Genomic DNA, 20,784 nt, shown 5'->3' on the forward strand with positions numbered 1-20,784 from the left:
TCAGACAGTATTTTTATGTCTTAATATGTCTTTAAATAAGGTGCTTTCCACCTCTAAATTAAACTTTAACACAGGTACATTTTGAGTCATTTAACTGCTGTAACTGCAGGTAAAATGGAGATAAAATATTCCAAGATTGATTTTTTTTCTTGCTTTCTATGTGTTGTGGTTTTATATATTTCGGCAGCAGCATTACTCACTTCCTCTTGTTATTTTAAAACAAGTCACCCAAAGTTCACTCACATCTCTCTGTCTAATCCTTAAATCTCATTTTATCAGCGTCATCTTAAACCCTCAGTACATTTGATGCTGTGGAGGCAGCGGGACACAGAGTTTCACTCTTTCTCTTTGTTTTTTAGGCTCCCTGATGAACGGCAGTGAAATGACTTTGGCGGCGGCCGCTAATGCGCTATAATTGGCGCGAGGAGCCGCTCGCTCTGAACAATTAAAAAGATGCAGGAGCTGTAATCTCTGCTGAGACTCTGAGGCAGATTTCTCTCCATCTTTGTTGTCTTTGTTTTATGTCTTTCAGAGCTTTTAAACAGGTTTCAGACACATTGTTGTCTTTGTTTTATGTCTTTCAGAGCTTTAAAACTGATTTTAGACTCATTGAAGCAGCGGTGACTGTGGTTTCTGTACCTGCTGCAGACTGAAGGACTAAACTTTTACCGCTTTTCTTGTCAGTCGTGTTTGACAGACGAACCGTCAGCCAGCAGACTGAAACCTGACGCAGCTCGTCTGCAGGTTCTTTAAAAACTCTCGAATGTCTTTAAAGTCTCAGTTTGACAAAGATCAGCTCTTGTTTTTCTTCTGAAGTTCAGCGTTCGGGGCCTCGTGGAAACGGATTTATTCTTGTGTGAGTGATTTCAGAAGATTTGTGGGATTCATCAGTTTTCTTGTTCTGTAGGTAGAAGTTCAGTCTGACTTTCTTCACATGGAGAGAAACACTCATCTGACCTGAAACATAAAGTCTAGATATGAGAATTAACAGTAGAGCTGAAATGATTAGTGTCTTAATTCATCAGTCGATTGGAATAAAATTAATTGACAACTATGTTGATGGTCGATTAATCATTTTTAAGTCCTTTTTCAAGCAAAAACACCCAAACATTTAAAGGTTTCAGCTTTTCAGACATGACAATCAGATGTCATATTTGACAATAAATTGAATATCTTAAGGTTTCGGATAGGGAGGCACGATATTGGATTTTTTGCTGATATCTGATATGTCGATATTTCCAACTCATTGTGGCCGATACCGATATATGAACATATTTTTTTCCAGCTGGCTGAGGAGACTATGATGCATGCAAGCATAGGTTGTACTAAGTATGATCAAGAAAGACAATATATGAAGGAAGAACATAGGAAGACTGGAGTTCAGGAGCTCAGCAGAAAAACTTTAATGAACCTGCCAAGTGGGTTTATTAGACAGACAGGATTAATCTGTAGGATTTAATTTCTGGTCCACACTCCGGAGCAGAAGGTGGCGGTAATGCATCTAATACGCTGGTTGCCAACCGCCGTTATAAACCAAAAAGAAGAAAATGAAGGGGTTTTTTTTTCAAACAGAGTGGTACATCCTGTCAGCCGAAGGATTTCTTATCTGTGACGTGCCGATAATATCATGCATCCCTGGTTTCGGACCATCATGTCGGACAGAAAACATCATTGTGGAGAAATTTCTCACCATTTTTTAAAGATTTCAATAGATTAATTGAGAATAAAAAAATAATCAGCAGATTAATCGATGACAGTAGTTAGTTGCAGCTTTAACTGAAGCAAAAACTAAAACATTCTGTTCATCATATCATCGTCCTGGCAGCCGGTTCGCAGTAAACATCTGTCCAGCATCATGTCGACCGCAGGCTCTAACATCTCTGTGACTGTTACATGACCTCCTCTCATATCAGTCATGGAGCATTTTGCTTTAGAAAAAGACATTTTTTAGCATCCTCTTTCTTTCTGTCACGGTGCAGCAGCTGCTCTGATGAAACATCACCAACAGCTGGATTCATATTTTCATATTTTGAAGCTCTGCAGTGTGAAATTCTTTCTTTTTACTCCTTGAGAACAGCACTGAGCTCTCTAACAGGTGTAAAGTCTGCGTGGATACTGATTGTTTTACGTGCGTTTAGCTCTGATCGTGTGGGGTTTTTGAAAGCGAGGATCAGTGCAGATAAACATGAGAAGCTGCTGGATGAAGCTTTTCTACCGTCAGAACAGATTCAACAACAGATCTCTGGCTTTAATATGAAGATACTGGAGGATCCTCGCCGTCTCTTCAGCATCGTCGAGGCTCAGCTAGTTCTGAGCAAATGTTTCTCCCCTCATCCATCCATCACAGCCCCGAGGGAAGCGCTCACCATGTTGCCGGCCTCTCTCGTTAATGCCTCTGCTCTTCACCGCGCCGCCCCGGCTCAGTCAGCCGGACCCCCGAGGGGGGAAGCGGCTCCTGCATCCCTCCTGTGTTTCCTTATGTTGCTGCTTTCTGCTCAGCTCCACTGATGAATTATGGAGTGAGAGCAGGAGGACAGAAACACCCTGAACACAGTCTGAATAAAGAGTTTCAGACAGAAACAGCAGCACTCTGATACCTTTACAAAAGCAGGAAAAGTAATCCAACACGCCCCATAAAAATATTCACCTCATATAAAACAGAGAAAAGCAGCAAATCCTCACATTTTAGAGGCCAGAACCAGAGAATGTTTGGCATTTTTTTTATGATAAATGACTTGCAGTTATTCAAATTCAAACTATTTGACTGTTTGTATGTGAGACATTACAGCAATTAATTTCATTTTCAATCATCTGTCTTGAATTCTTGTAGTTAACTGATTCATTGTCGAGTCTATAAACATGTTCACAGTTTAAAGGATTCAGATGTTTGTAATGATATAAAATACATTAGTCTGCTGTGGTTTATAATCCGTCAATTCATTCAATTTGTCGACACACCCTCTATTATCCATCCTCACCCACAGTTTCCTGTAACTGTTATCTGCTCTTTTCACTCTTCCACATTTGACCTTTTTCTCCATCTGATGCGTCGATAACCACAGACTGACATTAAAAACACTTTCTCGGGGCGGCTGTGGCTCAGGAGGTAGAGCGGGTCGTCCAAAGATCGGCGGTTCGATTCCCGGCTCCTCCAGTCCACATGCCGATGTGTCCTTGGGCAAGACACTTAACGGTGGCTGTGCCATCAGTGTATAAATGTGTGTGAATGGTTAGCTTTCTCTGATGGGCAGGTTGGGACCTTGCATGGTAGCCCCTGTACCCATTCAGCGTATGAATGTGGGTGAATGTGATTCGTAGTGTAAAAAGTGCTTTGAGTGGTTGGAAGACTAGAAAGGCGCTATACAAGTACAGTCCATTTCTTCTTTTCATTATTTATCTCTGGATCCCTTTGTGATAAACACAAGAAAGAGAAGATCAGTGTAAGTTAGTTCTGATAAAAAAACGCCACATACAGAACACAGACACTTCACTAAATAATACACGTTATATTATAGAACTGTAGATATAAACAGAGGAAGGATCTGTCCTCTCTGAATATTTCAGCAGAGAGCTGCAGGTTCTGGGTCAGTGTGTCAGTGTGTGATCTGCTGTCACTGACAGAGGAGGAGGAGGAGGAGGAGAAGGAGCAGCCGAACCATCACATGATATTACAGACACACTGTTAGCACACGTCTGCTCTGATGTGGTCTGACGAACAACCACGTACGTTGTCCTAGTTGATATTTGGGCAGATAGAAGCTTCTTCAGGACCTTCTTCCTGTGTTTACATTCTCCTTCCTGCCTCAGACACATCTGACCAATGAGAGGAGAGAATGTTCTCACCTGGAGGTTGAACTTTAAAGGGCCATTTCGGATGTTTTGAATGTTTTTTATTACAAATAACGAGGTATTTCTGGTGTGTAAACGTCTCCGAGGATCGTCTCAGGCTGTTGTGTCCTGACAGCGAGACGACGTGTATTCTGAGTTTGTATATTTCTCTGAGCTGAAGCAGCTTCTCCTCCTCCTCCTCCTCCTCCTCCTCCTCCTCCTCCTCCTGCAGCCTGGAGTTGAAAAGGGCAGAGCTAATAAATATTCGAATCTGGCCTAGATTCTATGATAAAGCCTTGTAGATGCTTGAAGACAACGCCTTTTATCATGTCTTTGAAATATGAAGTGTGTAGTGGGAGATGTGTGTGCGTGTGTACGTGCAGGCAGTCAAAGGTCGCTGCAGATAAACATCGACGCCCACCGTGTTTTTTCTGCTGACGAGGGATTTTGCAACCACATCAAATCAAGTTGTTGTTGAAATCAACCGGATCGTTTATTTTTACTTTCTTTTTTTTTTTTGTTGTTTTTTTTCCTTCTTCTGCTTACGTGTCGGTTGCTCGAGTTCTTTCTGAGTAACAGCTCAGTGTTTGTTCTGAGTCATCTGACAGGAAGCAGATCAGATCAGGAGGGCGCAAAAGCCTGAGGTGCGAGTGTTATCTGACACCGTCAGGAACAGATTCCACTTCAGTGGAAGAAGACGTGCAGCATTTTATGACACTGTGACAGAAACAAGAAGCTTTCTGATGTAAAACTAAGAGTCAGAGATTTCACCTCCTCTGAGATATTTACAGACTGGTACTAAAACGCTGTTTTCAAGCAAAAACTAACACCTCCGTCCACATTATAACGGCGAAACAGGTCATTCTCCTCCTACTGAGCATGTGCGGAGGACAGATAAAGATGAAGACACGAGAAACTGTTTCTGTTTCTGCGGCGGCGTCCTGACGTTTAGTTTATTGTAGCAGATTCCAACAGTTTGAGCAGAGAAAGGTGGCAGATAACTTACTCACATCAAGCCGTCCGCCATCGTTGTTATTGACATTGTGTCTCTTCTTCTTCTTCCTCTCCTGATGAAACGCCGCGCTACTGCCACCATCTGTTCTGTCGGTGTTACGACAGCGTTTCTGCCAAGCCGGCGTTTTCACATTTACACTCTCTGCAGGACGTTTTGGAAAAGCTCAGTGTTTTAGTCTGGATGGAGGAACAAAACGGAGAGAAGAAGAAGAAGAAGAAGATGTGTTTACCAGTTTAGCCGGTTCAGTGTGGACGTGGACTCAGAAAGGTTCTGCAGCCTCTTTACTCTGAGCTTGATGGACGATATCGACGGCAAGTTGGAAGATTTTCTACAAAACGATGCTCTAAATTAAGTTAATAATTAAAATGAAATTAAAAATCATTTTGTTTTCAGGTAAAAAGATGTAGTAAATGTTATAGTTACTACATTGTAGAATTCCTTCAATCAGTGTATTTGCTTCCTCGTCCACTGGAGATGAATGTTCAGTGATTCATGCTGTAGCATCTCTACACGTCCAGGGACTCTGTGATGTGTTTTTGTTTTGTGTGACTTTTCTGTCACATCGAAGGGTGGGATTATCTTGATTATCTTGATTATCTTGATTATCTTGATTATCTTACAGACAGACTGAATATGAGCAGCCTTCCTTGTTCTCATCATCCAAAGTGAAATCCACCAATCAGAACATTCTGCCGATAGCTTTGGCCGTCGATATTTGACTCTTCTTCACCTCTCGCAGTATCACTGCCTCACCTTCAACTCTCCGGCGCCCCCTTAGGGGAGGTTTTATCCTGCTGAACGTCCGTGTTTATTACAGACCAGATGCTGTCATGAGTCTAGAGGAGCACAGAGGATATTTCATTCCCCCCTGTGATGTTCATCCTGTCTGAATCAGACTCCATGTTTTTATTGTCCTCTTCAGCTCTCACAGCTTTAAAGGATAATTCAGGTTTATTACAGCTCAGATCTTATTGTCCATCATTCCTGTTAGCTTTCAAACAGCAGCAGTGTTCTGTGATTTGAATCAGAGACGCCTCCCGGCAGCAACAATATATCACGATTAATATAATCATAAACGTCGCATCATCAGACTCGGAGTTTGATGTTGATCCAACCTGCTGGTGATCAGGTGTATCATCCATCATTCATTCCCAAGCTGTGTGCTGTTTTGCACACGTAACGAAACACAACTTTCACCAGTAAAACCAACTCCTCTGCTTCTCACACTGTGGGTTTCTGTGGTTGCCATGGTTACACCACGAACTGCAGAAACAAAAACAGTCGCTCTCAGGCAGAAGATATTTTTTTTTATTTTGCAATTTGAGCTCTGAAAAGTTAATAAATTAATAAGAATAAGTCGATTTCATCCTGTTAAATATGACAGACACATAAATAACTAAATATGCTCCGTTTCCTGTCATGAAAAGGACATTTTCTCGCCATAACGAGGGGCTGACTTGTTGTCATTTGTCTCTCCCAGCATGCCCTGGAAACAACAACAATCCCTACAGGCATGAATCACCTGCTGAGGTCCTCAGGCGACACTCATCATCATGGCGCCGTGTCTGTGAGCAGGCAGTAAAATCTGCAGACGCTGACGTGTATAAAAAGGTTATTCCGATATATTGAGGTCATTTTTCTATCCTTTAGTTTTTTAATGAATTTTTAAGGTTGTTCTGCTGCTTTCTATGAAAACATTTCCTGGACAGTTTGAGGACAAACTGTTACCAAAGATGTTTGTTTTCCGTGCAACACTTGAACATCTCATCATCACGTTCGTCCTTCAGGACTCAGCTGGAGGTAAACTGACGATCTCCTCAGTGTTCAGACATCCATTAAATATGAACAGAAATAAGAGTTCAGAGGGAATAAAGAAATCATCTCTCTGCTCTTCGACGTCCCGAGACGCTTCGGCTCGCCGCTGTTAGATATTCAGAAACGAGAATGATTGTTTGTTTTCCTCTCGCTTCGCTTCAGTTTGACACTAAACCAGTCTGAGCTTTAAATCAAGATGTCAGAGAGTAAGTGAGGACAGAATCACGAGTGAAATCAGTGTTTTTACTGGTGACCAGTCTTTCCTATAAAAGTCACTCAGTGGCGCATGAATCCCCAGAAGAAGTCTGCCATGTTTTTGCAGGCTTCCTCACTAACCTCACACACGTCTGCAGAGCTCAGTAGAGTCTTTCTCCAGCTGTTGTTCAATCATTTAATCTCATTTACTCGTCTAGACTTTCCAAAATGTTATCGGATCGAATGGATTGAATTCTGATAATGAAACGAGTCATTTCACCCAGAAGAATTTTTACAGCCGCTCTTTTTCCAATGATTGTGTGCACTGGGAAATTTGTTGTTTTTTTTTTAGGGCCAGTGTGCGTCATGTGACGTTGTAATTACATGGTTGTAATTACATAGTTTGGGCTTTATGTCAAAGCTCTGTTTGTTTCATGCATTCATTTGAAGAACGTGACATCATCGCTCCACACAGATCTGATGCTCTGTTGAAACATTAAAGGTGCGAATAAAATCAATCAATCACTGCTGAAACATAAGTGTGTTTTATGATGAGACATCACTATGGTTACGGTTTGGTTAATTTAGCCAAAGATCAAGATGATTGATTTTCATTTGGGAAACAGGAAGTGAACAGGGAGTCTGATGTTTTCCGTACGTGCAGTTTGATGCAGATTTCTGTTTTTTTTTAATGTTTTTTGGATGTGATTTTGTATCATAATTTAAATAATAATAATAAATACAGACAGTGCATGTATGTGCACCATGTTTGCTTTTGCCACTCAGCTGGTACGGTTCACCTTCCTGTCAAGTCTCCTCCCATCAGCCATCTGGGCCTCTGGCGTCTAACACACACACACAATACACACACAAACACACACACAAACACACACAACAGGCCGTTCCATCACTGTTGAACGCAGCCTGCGGCGGACAGGCGGCGTCCTTCCTGTCACCTGTGATTTCAGTCACCTGAGGCAAAAAAAAAAGCTCTTAAAGGTTTATGTGCATTTGTTTTTTTTACTAACTAATCTTTATTGTCTCAGCTACATTTAAACAAATGTTCATTTCAAAACAATTAAATGTGCAACTAAGAAAATCTGGTTTTGTCACATTTTCATTCAAACAGTCGGATCCATTTGTTTTCATGAGTATTTATTCCTGCAGATCTGATCGGGTACGTCGCATCAACCTCAGCTGTACTTTGGGTGTTAATGTGCCAACATGCTAAACTAGTATGAACATGGTAAACATTGCACTGACTTAAAACCGGCATGTTGGCCGGCTGATGTTAGCATTTAGCTTGAAGCAAGCATTAGAGTTTTAGAGCCTCCAGCATGTCAGGGATGCAAACTGCAGTTTTTTCAATTTAGTTGAGTATTTACTGAGACTAAAGATTCAATATTCAGTAACTTTATTGTCCTTAAAGGGCAAATGTTTGCGCAGCAGTAGAACAACATAAGAATCACAGCACAAAACACAAACATAACATACATTAAATTTACAGTTCATCTGATTTACATGAAGTACGGCTGAGTTAGAGCTCACGCCAGCTGTCACACCGAGCCTGTCAAATCAATAAATGAACCTTTTCTGCTGCTGAACTTGAACACTGGTTGAAGGAGGAGACACTTCTGGATCTGCAGCGTGTATCAACGCTGTATGTGAGGAAAGTTAAATATTCTGAAAAAGATCAGTGGTTGAATGAGAGAATCAGAGACTTCTGGTAAAACCTTTAAACTCGTTTGACTTTTTGTAATAACTATAACTGTCTGCTCCAATCATGTCATGCTGGACTGGAGCTGCTGAAAGATTAAAAGTCGGGAAAAATATGCAGAAGAGTTTCAGTTTCCTGCTGCAGAGGAGAGAGAGAGTGTTTGTGTACATTTTCATTCCCTCCTCCCATATTTTGCACCTCTAAACAGGAACGCCTTAAAATACATTTAACATGAGCCCGAACAGTTTTCTCCTGTTTCACTGGTGCGAAACCTCAGAGCAGCCTTGTAGTACATGAGGAGAAACACTGTTCCTTTAAAAAGTAGAAATGTTCTACTTTAATTGTGTAATTACAGCGTTGTGTGTTTATTTTTTATGCATTAAATGTGCAGTATATTTTTAAATAATGTTATTGCTAATAGTGTAATACTGCTGAAGATAGAGTTACATGTAACTGGGCTGCATTCAAATGCTGTTTAAATGTTTGCTGCCTGACATCATGATGTTCATTATGGCCAGTAATGAACCAGTCACACACACACACACACACACACACACACACACACACACACACTGCCATTTATGATCTGCACTTGCCCAATTACTTTGGACTTGTCCTAAGGTGAGGCCTGGTCGCCATGGTAACAGCCTCCACCACTTTCCTGCTGTCAGTGTTAATATGGAAAAAAAAACACACACAGATATGACCGCTCATGCACAATCACACACATGAAATTATTACAATCACACACACACACACACACACACACACACACTGTGACCTCGTCCAGATGGGCCGAGCGAGCGGAGTGCGTCAGGGTGGCGCAGACAGATTTTGGCCCCAGGACTGACTCCGCCCCCAGTGCATGCGACCCTCTGGAGAGCAGAGAGACGATGACGAGCTGCTGTGTGTCAACATTTACAACAAATATCACATTTAGACTGATAACACTCTGAGATAAAAGTTAATTAAGAGTTCATTTATTTAATTGTTCTGTCCGTGTTGACTTCTGTTTGTTTGCTGAACTTTAAGCAGGACATATTATTATTCTTTTAGTGATTTTCTGTTATTTATATTCTGTTCTGATGTCGGATGTTCAACATGGTCAAAGTTGAGGAATGAATGTATGTAGAAATGCTACCTGCAAGTCAAAAGTCAGGGCACGTCGGCTCGTCACACATGCTCATAAACAGCCTTCCGCCCTGTAGCCTTTGTTGCTAAGTTGGTTGCTAAGGTGGTTGCTAAGGTGGTTGCCAAGGTGTTTCCATGTGTTGTTCACGTTGTTCAAAAAAGCTCATTAGCATTAGCATTAGCATTATCACAGTTAACAATAGACTGTAAATGCACTGTGCTAACCAAATTAGCAGCTAGCGCTAGGGTCAGCTGCATCCTCCCGTCCAAATATGGTCACTTCTGGCTCCAAAAATCAAAGATGGGGATGGTCAAAATGCTAAACCCGTGATGTCACAGTGACTACGTCCATATTTCTTTACAGTCTATGTTGTTCACTCTCATATTTCAGATGTGATTCAGCTCCAACATGTATGGATGGGGGGGGGGCCTTAAAGAGACAGGAGCTAAAACGGCCTGTTTCAGACAGAGGCTGAACTGAGGGGCTGCATAAAGGACCAGTAGAAGATAAATAAGGAGTTTTTAACTGGAAATCATGTAAAGATTTTCCAGGAAAACTCCAGAATATAAATATAGAGCTGGAAATACGCAGAATATGTCGTGTTTAAAGCTGAAAAAACAGCATTTTAACCTCACAGTCATTGTTTAATAGATCACATGTGCTGCGGTCTCATCCTCAGCTGGTTACAGTGACTCAAACAGTTGCAGCAACATTTATAACATAATTATAACTATAATAGAGTTTTTTTTAAATGGCTTGCTTTTTATTTTAGATATTTCATATGGTCTGTGTGTGAAGCAGCATAAATCACTGTGAGAGGTAAACATGTTTGTCCCCACCAGAGATAAAAATAACTGAGGAATATATGGACCAGAGGGAGGGAAATCCCCTCCATCGCCCCCCTCCGGCACCCTGCTCTCAATAACCTCAAAAACCAACTGCAACATTCTTTCTGCAGCTTAAAGTGACGATTGTTTCTCTCTGTCTGTCTGTTTGTTTGTTTGTTTGTTCGGCAGGTTTGTCAGCAGCCGTGAAGAAGACACACACATGTAAGTTCACTGATTCTTTCTTACTGCACTTTTCCCCCCGTTTATTCATATTTTAAACATATAACAAAATAAGTAAATAAATAAAAAATACACAGTTCTTCACAGCTCACTCATTATTCATTTCTGTTTGTGTCATATATATCTCTAATTTTCTGGTCATCATTTCAACACCCAAACTTTGTCTTCTAAACGATAAAACAGAATTTAAAGGAATTAATAAGCAGCAGGTTCAAGTGTTGGTACATCAATATCCTGAGGCACTGGAAAAGCCCCACAGCTCCCACTTTGATTGGATGGATGAGTTTGTTAACTAAATCCTATAAAATGATGTTAAGTCAGGAGCTGTACTGGCTTCCCAGAATCCTTTGCTGTGAGTTATGTCTGAATATGTTTTTTGGCCTCTTCAACTGCCTGTTTACACTGTTTCCTCAACCTGGTCTGTTATTTCCTGCCTTTATACCCCACAGCATTATGGGAGCTGTAGTTAAAAAAATTGGATTATCTCTAATAAATGACAGAGAATAAACTAAACTTTGTTTGACGTCACTAAGGCTCAGAATGTCCCTGGAACACTGACTATTATCCTCTAGACATTCACATGCTGATCATTTCCACGTATTGAGAACCTGTGTACATGCAGGCGAACATGTACACACCTCATTCAGACGGGTTAACGTCACAGAGAGGAAACAAAAATAAAACAAATGCCACTCGATGCTGAGTCAAAGCTGAGCGAGATGATGTGAAGTGGAGGTGGTTTGTTTGAAGAAGAGGAGGAGGAGGAAGATTTCAGTTCAGAGATGAGTGTTTATTATGAGTGAACCTTTTCACCTTTGACTTCAGACATACATTGAAGTTGAAGCTTTAAAATGTAGGTGTGAGATTTTCTTTAGTTAAAGGTAGGTGCACAACATTTTAATGCTAACGCCGTCTTCCGATAAGCTGTAGGAGCAGTTTCCATGGTTACGACTTGAGTCCACTCTGACAACTTAAAAGATGAATTGTGGGAATATGATTCGCAGTCATCGCATGGTGGTATCTTGTTGGTCTGACATCTGCTGCTTGTGATCATGTTGCGCCTGTGAATAAGTTAGTAAGTTAATAACCTTCATCATCAGACTGATCGGTGCAACATCAAAGCACAGAAACATGAAGCTGCTGCTGCGACACAAAGTAGTTTAAACATCTTTATCTGCTCCACAGCAGTCCATCCGATAGTTGTTGAGATATTTCAATAAAGAACTAAAAAGTCAACTGCATGGTGGAGCCAGAGGAACAGTCAGAGGATCACCAAACTGGTCAGAATGTTTCCTGTAGAGACGCTGAATATCTGCTGTAAATTTCACAGCAATTCGTCTCGTTGTTGTTGAGATATTCACTCTGAACCACAAAACCTCACGGTGACGCTACAGGAAACGTCAGAAGATCACCAAAGTCAGAGGGATTCATCCTCTGGGGAACATGAATGTTTGTGCTAAATTTCATCTCATAGTTTATAGTATTTCAGTCTGGACCACAGCGGTGGACCATGATGTTAGCATCGCTAAAAACACTTATAATCAAACATTTGTTCGTAGGTGCTGTTTATGAGCAAATCTGTGCAAATAAATGTTTCACTAAGGTTAGTCAGACTTCCTAGAAAGTACTTTCTACCAAATAAAAACAGCTGACACATCTTAAAACCTTAGTACAACATGCATGGATACCTTAAGGGCTTTTTAAGGTGGACTACTCTATAAAAGGTTTTGAGGGCAGTTGGTCTCCGCTGAACTTAAACACACTCACTAGATGAGTTTTTAATGCAGCGCTTGTTGTCTGTGATGTGCTGGAAGTTTGTTCCAGCGAATCATAGAGTCTGCAGGAGAAGACGAGTGTGTAAATGTGTGACGGGGCTGCCAGAGTGGAGTCTCTCTCTCATTACAGCTGATAAGGATGGATAATGAATGTGAGATCCTCCTGCAGTCGTCGTCTGCCTGTGCGTGGGATGATCGGAGAGAGAAACGGCGAGCCTCCAGGCGCTGCGGAGGCATTTTTTACCAAACACTCGTAATGAATCTATTGACTGGGCCTGACGAAGGGGAGGCGGAGAACCGACCAGCCTTTCCAAGCGTAAATCATCCCCCCTCTGTTCTGCCAATTTGGAGGAAGAATGAAACTCCTGCTGCTCCTCAGTTTGGTGTCTCTGCTGGCAGGAGTCGCTCTCGCCTGCGGCCTTCACGTCTTCTGATATTTCTCAGCCCGGCTGTTTTCTAGGGAGCTTAATCGTTTTCTCTCATGCTCTGCAGCGTGGTCGGGATTTCTTTTATGAAGCGGAGTGGGATGTTGGGTGAAGTGCCCTGTTAGCTCCAGCTGCTGCAGTTATTTAACTTTTCTCTACTGCAAACATCAACTGGAGTCACTTAAACATTTACTGCAGAGGGAGTAGAGCAGGTTGGCTGAAGGGGTTTCAGTTATAATGCTCTTTATGGACAGTATACAGTAGTTTTCATTGTCACTATGGGGAAACAGCGTTTAAATTGCATTCTGTCACGGTCACATATCGTCATGCAAGAAGCAGATTCATCCGGTATGAACAGATTCATTCTTCAGATGCACGTACGACTTGGTTGAAGATCGTTTGTGGCGTTCATCAATCTTCTCAAACTGAGGTTTTCTGAAGAGTTTGTGTCGTGAACAGAAACTTTCTTCACATGTGGAGAAAAACTTGTTGGACTCAGAATGAAAATGTCTTCATCTGAATGAATTTAGAGTTTAAATATAATACAGAAATAAACACAAATAAAATATATAACTAAACATCTTATCATCACCATCCAACCCTGTCTCCTAGAAATTACATTCATATATATATATATATATATAAATAAAAATAATATATATATATATGGTTTAAAAAAAAACACTGAAGTATTAAGTATTATTTTACTGTGAAAAGATTCAGTTTGCATTTTATGTTAAATTATGAAACTTCTGGCTGTTAGATCATGATAGATTCTGTTTTCTTTGTGTCTGTATTGTTTAAATGTCGTCATGGTTTTATTTGCAGCAGACCTGCGTTATATCATGTGTTGTCATGTCAGTGTGTTGTGATGAGTAGTGTGAATGTGTATTTTTGTATCGTCACAATAGGAAGTTGTGGACAACAAGAAGAACAGCCGCTGTCACGCATCTCGCCAACAAACAAAACACCTCGACTTCCTCCTTCCGAGCCGTTTATATAAACGTAGTTTCGTTCATTCTAAAAAAAACTTTACCTGTGAACATAATCCAGGCAGAGATAACATTATTATGTTTGTCAAACAGTCAAATAGTTTAGTTATATGCGAACGTAATTTTCTAGTAGACAGAGTTGTATCATCACGGCTGCCAGATGTGCAGATGTTTATGTCAGCAGTAAACAGCTGCAGCTCTCTAACATCACCTACTGTAGTCTGTAATATTCTCTCCTCTAATATCTCTGTGACGGTCACATGACCACCATGAAGCAGGAACAGATATAATAACAGAAGCAGACAACTTAAGAAACATTAGGTTCACATCAGTTAATTAAATAAACATTTCCTTTAATGAATGTGAATAAAAATGCATTTTATCAAGTTAAATGTCATGATACATAATCATTTGTTCCTGCGGCACACAGTGTCCTGATCCTGTTGGCTGAACTCAGTCACCAAACATCAGCTGCTGCTGCTGCAGCCTGCAGGCATCACTGCGAACATCATGTTAACATACACAATCTTTAATGGATGAGTCCTCATGTGTTTGTCTGTGAAGGACTGAACTGATCAACACTGTCAGATAGGTTTTTTTTTTTACCGTCAGTGAGGGTCATGTAGTGCAGTGACTGTCGGGGGTGAGGAAGATGATGAGTGTCATCCTCCTCTACCAGAAAAATGGCCACAAAAGTTGCAGCATTCATGGATGAAATGAAGGAAAAATCTAAATACTGCAACACAAAATTATGTTTGACTTGAAACAGTAAAAAAAAAACTGCTTTTATGTTTACTTGTAAATTGTTTTGTTGTTTTTAGTGTTTTTAGCTATGCTAGTGTGCTATGCTTAGTATGCTTACTTTTCCTGTTGCGCCACCGTGAGGTTGACGTGTGTGATACTGAGTGAAATATCTCAACAACTATCAGATGGATTAACATGTTATACAAGGTCCCAGGAAACATGCTAATAGAGCTGCAACTATTAGTCACTTAATCGAATAGTTGCCAACTTTTAGATTAATTGCTAATTATTTTGATAATTGAGTCATGACCAGTGCCTCTATGCACTGAATATCTTTGGGTTGTTGGCTGTTGGTTTGGATGTATGAGTTGAGTTATCCAGTTGATGTATTCTACTGGTTTTGATGATCCTCTGACTTTTCCTCTAGCGCCACCATGAGGTTGACTTTTTTATTCTATATTGAAAAATCTCAACGACTATTAGATCGATTGCTGTGACGTGTTTCTACATTCATGTTCCTCAGAGGATGAATCGTAATAACTTTGGTGATTCTCTGACTTTTCCTCCAGTATCATCTAGTCAAAGTTTTAATTTGTCCAATACTTTGGTTTATGACTAAATAACAACCTCAGCTGTACTTTTGGTTTAGTGCTAATTAGAAGATGCAAGCATGCTAACACGTTAATCTAAGATGGTGAACATTATACCTGCTAAACATCGACACATTAGCATAATCACTGTGAGCATGTTAGCATGCTAATGTTAGCTTCAAGCACTGATGTTTCTGTAGCCTCTGGAGTCTCATTTGTTCTTTTTTTATTACATCAGGTAAATAATAATTTTGTGTGTTGTGGGAGTGCGAAACAATTTTGACAAATAACGGGTTACATTTGTGAAATGTAAAAAGCTGCTGAGGGTTGAATGTTTGGATGTGGTTGGTGGACAGTTTACTGGTAAAGCTGTATCTCCTGGTCTGTCTTCCTCTTTGGTTAGTTCTTGTTGTTTGTTCTTTTCTCTCCACATTTGTTCTCTGTATCACACGTCCTTCCTTCCTTTTCATGACTGCAGAGCTTCTATTCCCCCTCTTGTTTCTTTGAACTGTTTTTTTTTCTGAACCGCAGTGAAGAAAAGAAGCGGTGCAAACACGTCATGTGGGGGTTTTTTTGAGTTTGTTTGATGATGATGTGTCCGTCATGATGCTTTGCTCTGTCCCGATGAGGAAAATTGATTTTTAATTGCAGTGAGAAAACTCAGCAAAAGTACAGCTGCAAGAAAGACTTTATGAGTTTGTTTGATCCGTCCATTAGCTGATTCAATTCCCTTAATTTTCCTCCCCATTTCTGGAAACAAATATGGAAACATTTAAGAGCTGCAAAGGAGGAATTTGGGAAAAATATTTGGGAAAATTTAACATTCTGCCCTCGGAGGTGACGTTTCAAGCAGCGCAGCTGGATCTAGTGCAGCCAAAAATATGAACAAACAAATTCTTTTTCCAGTTTGATACATAAGTCGGTCTGCACTGGTGCATACTGCCTCCAGGAAATAACCACAGCCTGAATGCCAGGCTGTGGTTATTTCCTACATGAATAGAAACTATCACCTTCTCCCACCTACTCTGCTTTTATATGATACCAAAATTACTGGCAACAATAGAAATGTAAACATTACACATTTAATACTGTGTTAAGAACTCATTTAAATACTGTGTTACTGAAGTGTGGCTTTATAGTATCATGCACATTTCCAGCTCTATATTTATATTCTGGGGCTCTACTGGAATATCTTTGCATGGTTTCCAGTTAAAAACTCCTTATTTATCTTCTACTGGTCCTTTATGCAGCCCCTCAGTTCAGCCTCTGTCTGAAACAGGCCGTTTTAGCTCCTGTCTCTTTAAGGCCATGGTTACGTTACGCAATCAACATTATCACCATGGTAGCGACTTGTTAATCACAAGGTAGCCACGCCCTAAAGCATACGCTGCTTTATCGTCCAGTTCACTCTAAATGGAACCATAATTTATAAAATGAACATCATGCTGTATTGAAGAGGACTTGAAACTAACGATTGAGACCATAAACTCATTAGGAAACAGTTTACTGAGGTAATAAATCAAGTGAGAAGTAGGGTCATTTTCTCATAGACTTCCATACAATCAGACTTCTTTTTGCAGCCAGTAGAAAGAATGCAGGTTTAAGGGACTTCCACATTGGCTTCACTTGTCAGACCAGGAGCTACCAGCGTGGTGAACAACATATGGAAACACCTTAGCAACAACCTTAGCAACGAACGGCCGTTTGTTGGCATGCGCAAACAATCTGACATCAGCTCGATGGGAAAGTAACAAACGAAGTATTCACAGCAGGTTGAAGCCCTGACTTTTGACTTACAGGCAACATTTTTATATGCGTTTACTTGATGTTTTGGAACTTTGACCATGTTTAACATCCGACATCAGAACAGGATATAAATAACAGAAAATCACAAAAAGCTTTAAAAAAAAAGAAAGTCCCCTTAACTAAGGGCCTGTGTAGTTCACTCTGGTTGGTTTTCCTCCGGGTTGCAATTCGTTTGTGAGAATCGGAGGAGCACTTTGCAAGCTGGGATGTTGATGAGTGAAAATCAACAGTTGCTAGCGACTAGCAGCTAGCCAGAGATCCAACCTGGACTAACAACCGAGCATGTTGTCTTTGGGCAGACAGAAGCTTCTTCAGGACCTTCTTCCTGTCTTTACGTCCTCGCTCCCGCCCTCAGACACATCTGACCAATGAAAGGAGAGAACGTTCTCACCTGGCTTTAATTATTATCAGTGTGAAAAGAAACTGAAAATCTCATCCATTCATTCAGACCAAAGCAAACCAACTAAAAGGATTGAAAATTCACTAAATTAGCTAATTAATATGTTAGTTTTTAAAAAAGGTGGAAAATGCTTTTAAACATCCTGCTGTTATTGTTCTTTAATCTAAATTTAAACTAAATCTTTATAGAGAAGTGAAGAGCAGAAAACACACACACACACACACACACACACACACACACAGGCTATTAAAACAGTCTCTTACCTCCCCTGCCTTCTCATTGGTTGGCAGCCGTGTCAGTCAGCGGGGCAGGGCGGGGGGTGGGTGGGGCGTTGTGATGATGTCACAGTCACATGGATCCTCATGCGGTGCAGCGAGCAGCTCAGGATGTCAGAGCTGTGAGAGCTGCTGCCGATCACACACACACACGCACACACACACACACACACACACAGGCACACACACACATACACACAGAGAGGAGATACTGCTGCCGCTGCTTCCTCCAGGAGTCTGGATTTTAAATATGTATTTTGTGATTTCTGACATGAAAGGTAGGACAGAAGAACCTGAGTGTGTGTTGCTTTGTTTCTCTCTGTGTTTGACTTTTTTACCATTTTAACCTGATCCATCCTGAAGCAGAAAGATTTCTCTCAATCAAACGATAAAGAAATATTTCACATGTGCTGAATTCTCTTTCTGTGCAGCGAAGACGTTTTGTGTCTGTGAAGATGCTCCACTCTGTCTGTGTTACACAAAGCTTCTCTGAGGATGTTTACTAGTTTGCTCTCTGTAAGGTGAAGTGTGTGTGTGTGCCTCTCATGGTGTAATCACTATTTTGGGAATCGTGATTAAATTAACGACATTGTAAAGTCAGTGTGTGTGTGTGGCTGAGAGCAGGTGTGTGTGTGTGTGTGTGTGTGTGTGTGTGGTGGACAGGAGGAGGATGTGGTAAAAAAGTAATGTGACATTCTGAGAATATATGAGTTTATGAGCTGCAGGAAACCTGACAAGGTTTTAGTCACGTCAGTAGAGCTGAGGGACAAATATATAAGTATATATGAGAAATAAGGAGTTTTTAACCAGACTGGACGTATATGAGTCGATTCATTCATTCAAGGCAGCGACTGGATGTGAAGTCTTTACATTCACACTCTATGATTTTATCAACGTCAGACTGGAACAGACTCGCTGCATCAGTCGTCGCCAACAGATCAGATTCAGAATGTGTCATGTGTCACGCCATGTGTGTCTCTGCCTTCAGTCAGAAAGATAAACAAAGATAATGTTTATTTACTATCATAAATGCATGCACTCTCCCCCCAAAATGACATAAGAATATTGTAACACATGTGTCCCATTTATAGTATGCAAAGTGATGCCCACAAACAGCATGTGTGAGGAGAAAAAAAAAAAAGTAGTGAAATCCTGCTACTATAGTTTGTTTACGTAACCTCAGGAGGAAGCTTCCTGACCAATCAGAACAGAGCGGCTCCATCGGGGGAGGGAGGGAGGCTAAATGGCCTGTTTCAGACAGAGGCTGAACTGAGGGGCTGCATAAATATATTTTTAACTTATTAGAGACCCAGAATAAACAAATAGGCCTGGAAATGTGCAGAATATGTGATGACATGTGCATCATAATCACCATAGAAGAAGATATTATAGGAAATCAGTAGCAGTATGTAAAAAAAGATGCTATGAAATACTTTTTACAATTAGATTCATAGATTGCAAACAGGTTAGAAAGTGATCGTGTCTGTCTATCACCTAGTTCCCTGTAGGATGTTTTATTGTTGGCTCAAGAGGTGAAAATAGGACTTAATAGCATTATCTCTGTAAATGAATTAGAGCTAGAGCGATTAGTCCATCAACAGAAAATTAACTGGCAACTATTTTGATAATCGAATCATAATTTTACTAATTTTTTTAAGCAAAAGTGCAAAAAATGCTGGTTGCAGCTTCTCATGTGTGGATCATATGATGGTAAATTGAATATTTTATGGCTTTTGGACTGTTGATTTTAAAGACAGGACATTATCGTGACATTATTTTATTATATTGTTGTTTTTTGCCCATTTTTTTGAGACTGTCCTCCCCAAAGATAAACCACAAGATCAGCTGTTAATGCGGGTGCCTCGTACATACAGTATGCGTACGTTCAAGTGACAGCGCCCTCTACTGACCGTAGTAATGACGACGAGAGAAAAGGAGGAAATCAGGTGACGTTATAGCAACAAAGGGTCCTTCGACAAAACAATCAGACTGTAACACAAGAGTCACTGTTCACTTCCTGTTTCACATAAACAACCTCGAGTCAACACTGTTCTTAAAAACCATGACCACAACTGTCTGAGCTTAGCCGCGTGGTTACTGTAACCATGACAACAAAGTCCTCCTAACCTAAGAGAAGTAGTTACTCTAACACAAACCTCACTGTTCCTCTGACCTATGACTGACTTTTTTACAATAATAATGTAATCTGGTCTGTCAGTGTGTAATGTGTTATTGACTCTGCAGCTCCTCTCGGCTTTACGGAGCTTTATAGTGAGTTTCAGCTCATTGTTTATCTGTCCGGCTGCAACTTTACTGTTCTGGTTCACTCTCAGCGCTCTCATAGCGTCGTTTTCAGAGAAAAAGCTGTAAAAAGCCGCTGAACACTACCTGCTCACAGTTAGCTGTAGACTAGCTGGTGAACATAGTGGAGCATTTAGCAGCTAAAGAGTCAGATATTTCCCTCAGGAGTTGGTAGAGAGTAAAAACAGCTAAAAGAGAGTGAATATTGGACTCACATTCACCAGATAAATGATAATGTTGCTCCGTACCTGCTGGATGTGAGGTTATGTCGCGTTATGTTCACTGACATCTGCTGCTTGTGATCAGTATGCACCTACGTTTTAGCAAATATCGTGAAGGAGTGACAGACGTTCTTCTACAACAGTCTGACAAACTTTGACTTGTTAGTGTTATATAGTCACAACATACACATCAGTTTCTCTAAAAGATTATTAACCAGCGATGTTTGGAAAACCCAATAAAAAACACTTCAAGCTCTTCTTCAAACCATCTGGATGAAAAAAATATTCTGTTCACTGCAAGATAAAAAAGATGTGTCTCTGTTTACGAACTTAAACAAAAATGGCAGCTACCTGGATAAAACACTCTTCATCATCCAGAGGCCTAAAAGAGTCTTTCAGAACAGCGTTAAGTGTTTTTAAATGACCTTTTATTTATCTTTTTGAGAAATTGACGGTGACCTCTGTGGCCTGAACGTTTGCTGGTAC

The 20,784-nt window shown here is 40.6% G+C and overlaps 1 protein-coding gene across 2 annotated transcripts in view; it reads left to right on the top strand.

The window, feature by feature from the left end:
- The window catches only part of LOC137183673 (nuclear receptor ROR-alpha A-like), a 105,961-nt gene that overhangs the window by 55,265 nt on the left and 29,912 nt on the right, over positions 1-20,784 (top strand). The window contains exon 2 of one of the 2 annotated variants that reach the window (XM_067590912.1): positions 10,719-10,751. In XM_067590912.1, coding sequence (XP_067447013.1) covers positions 10,719-10,751 — 33 coding nt within the window. Of the gene's footprint in view, positions 1-10,718; positions 10,752-17,879; positions 18,055-20,784 lie in introns of those variants that run through there. The other variant, XM_067591001.1, reaches the window with a different exon arrangement.

Source organism: Thunnus thynnus, chromosome 1, assembly GCF_963924715.1.
Source record: "Thunnus thynnus chromosome 1, fThuThy2.1, whole genome shotgun sequence".
In the NCBI taxonomy this organism is placed as follows: Eukaryota; Metazoa; Chordata; class Actinopteri; order Scombriformes; family Scombridae; genus Thunnus; species Thunnus thynnus.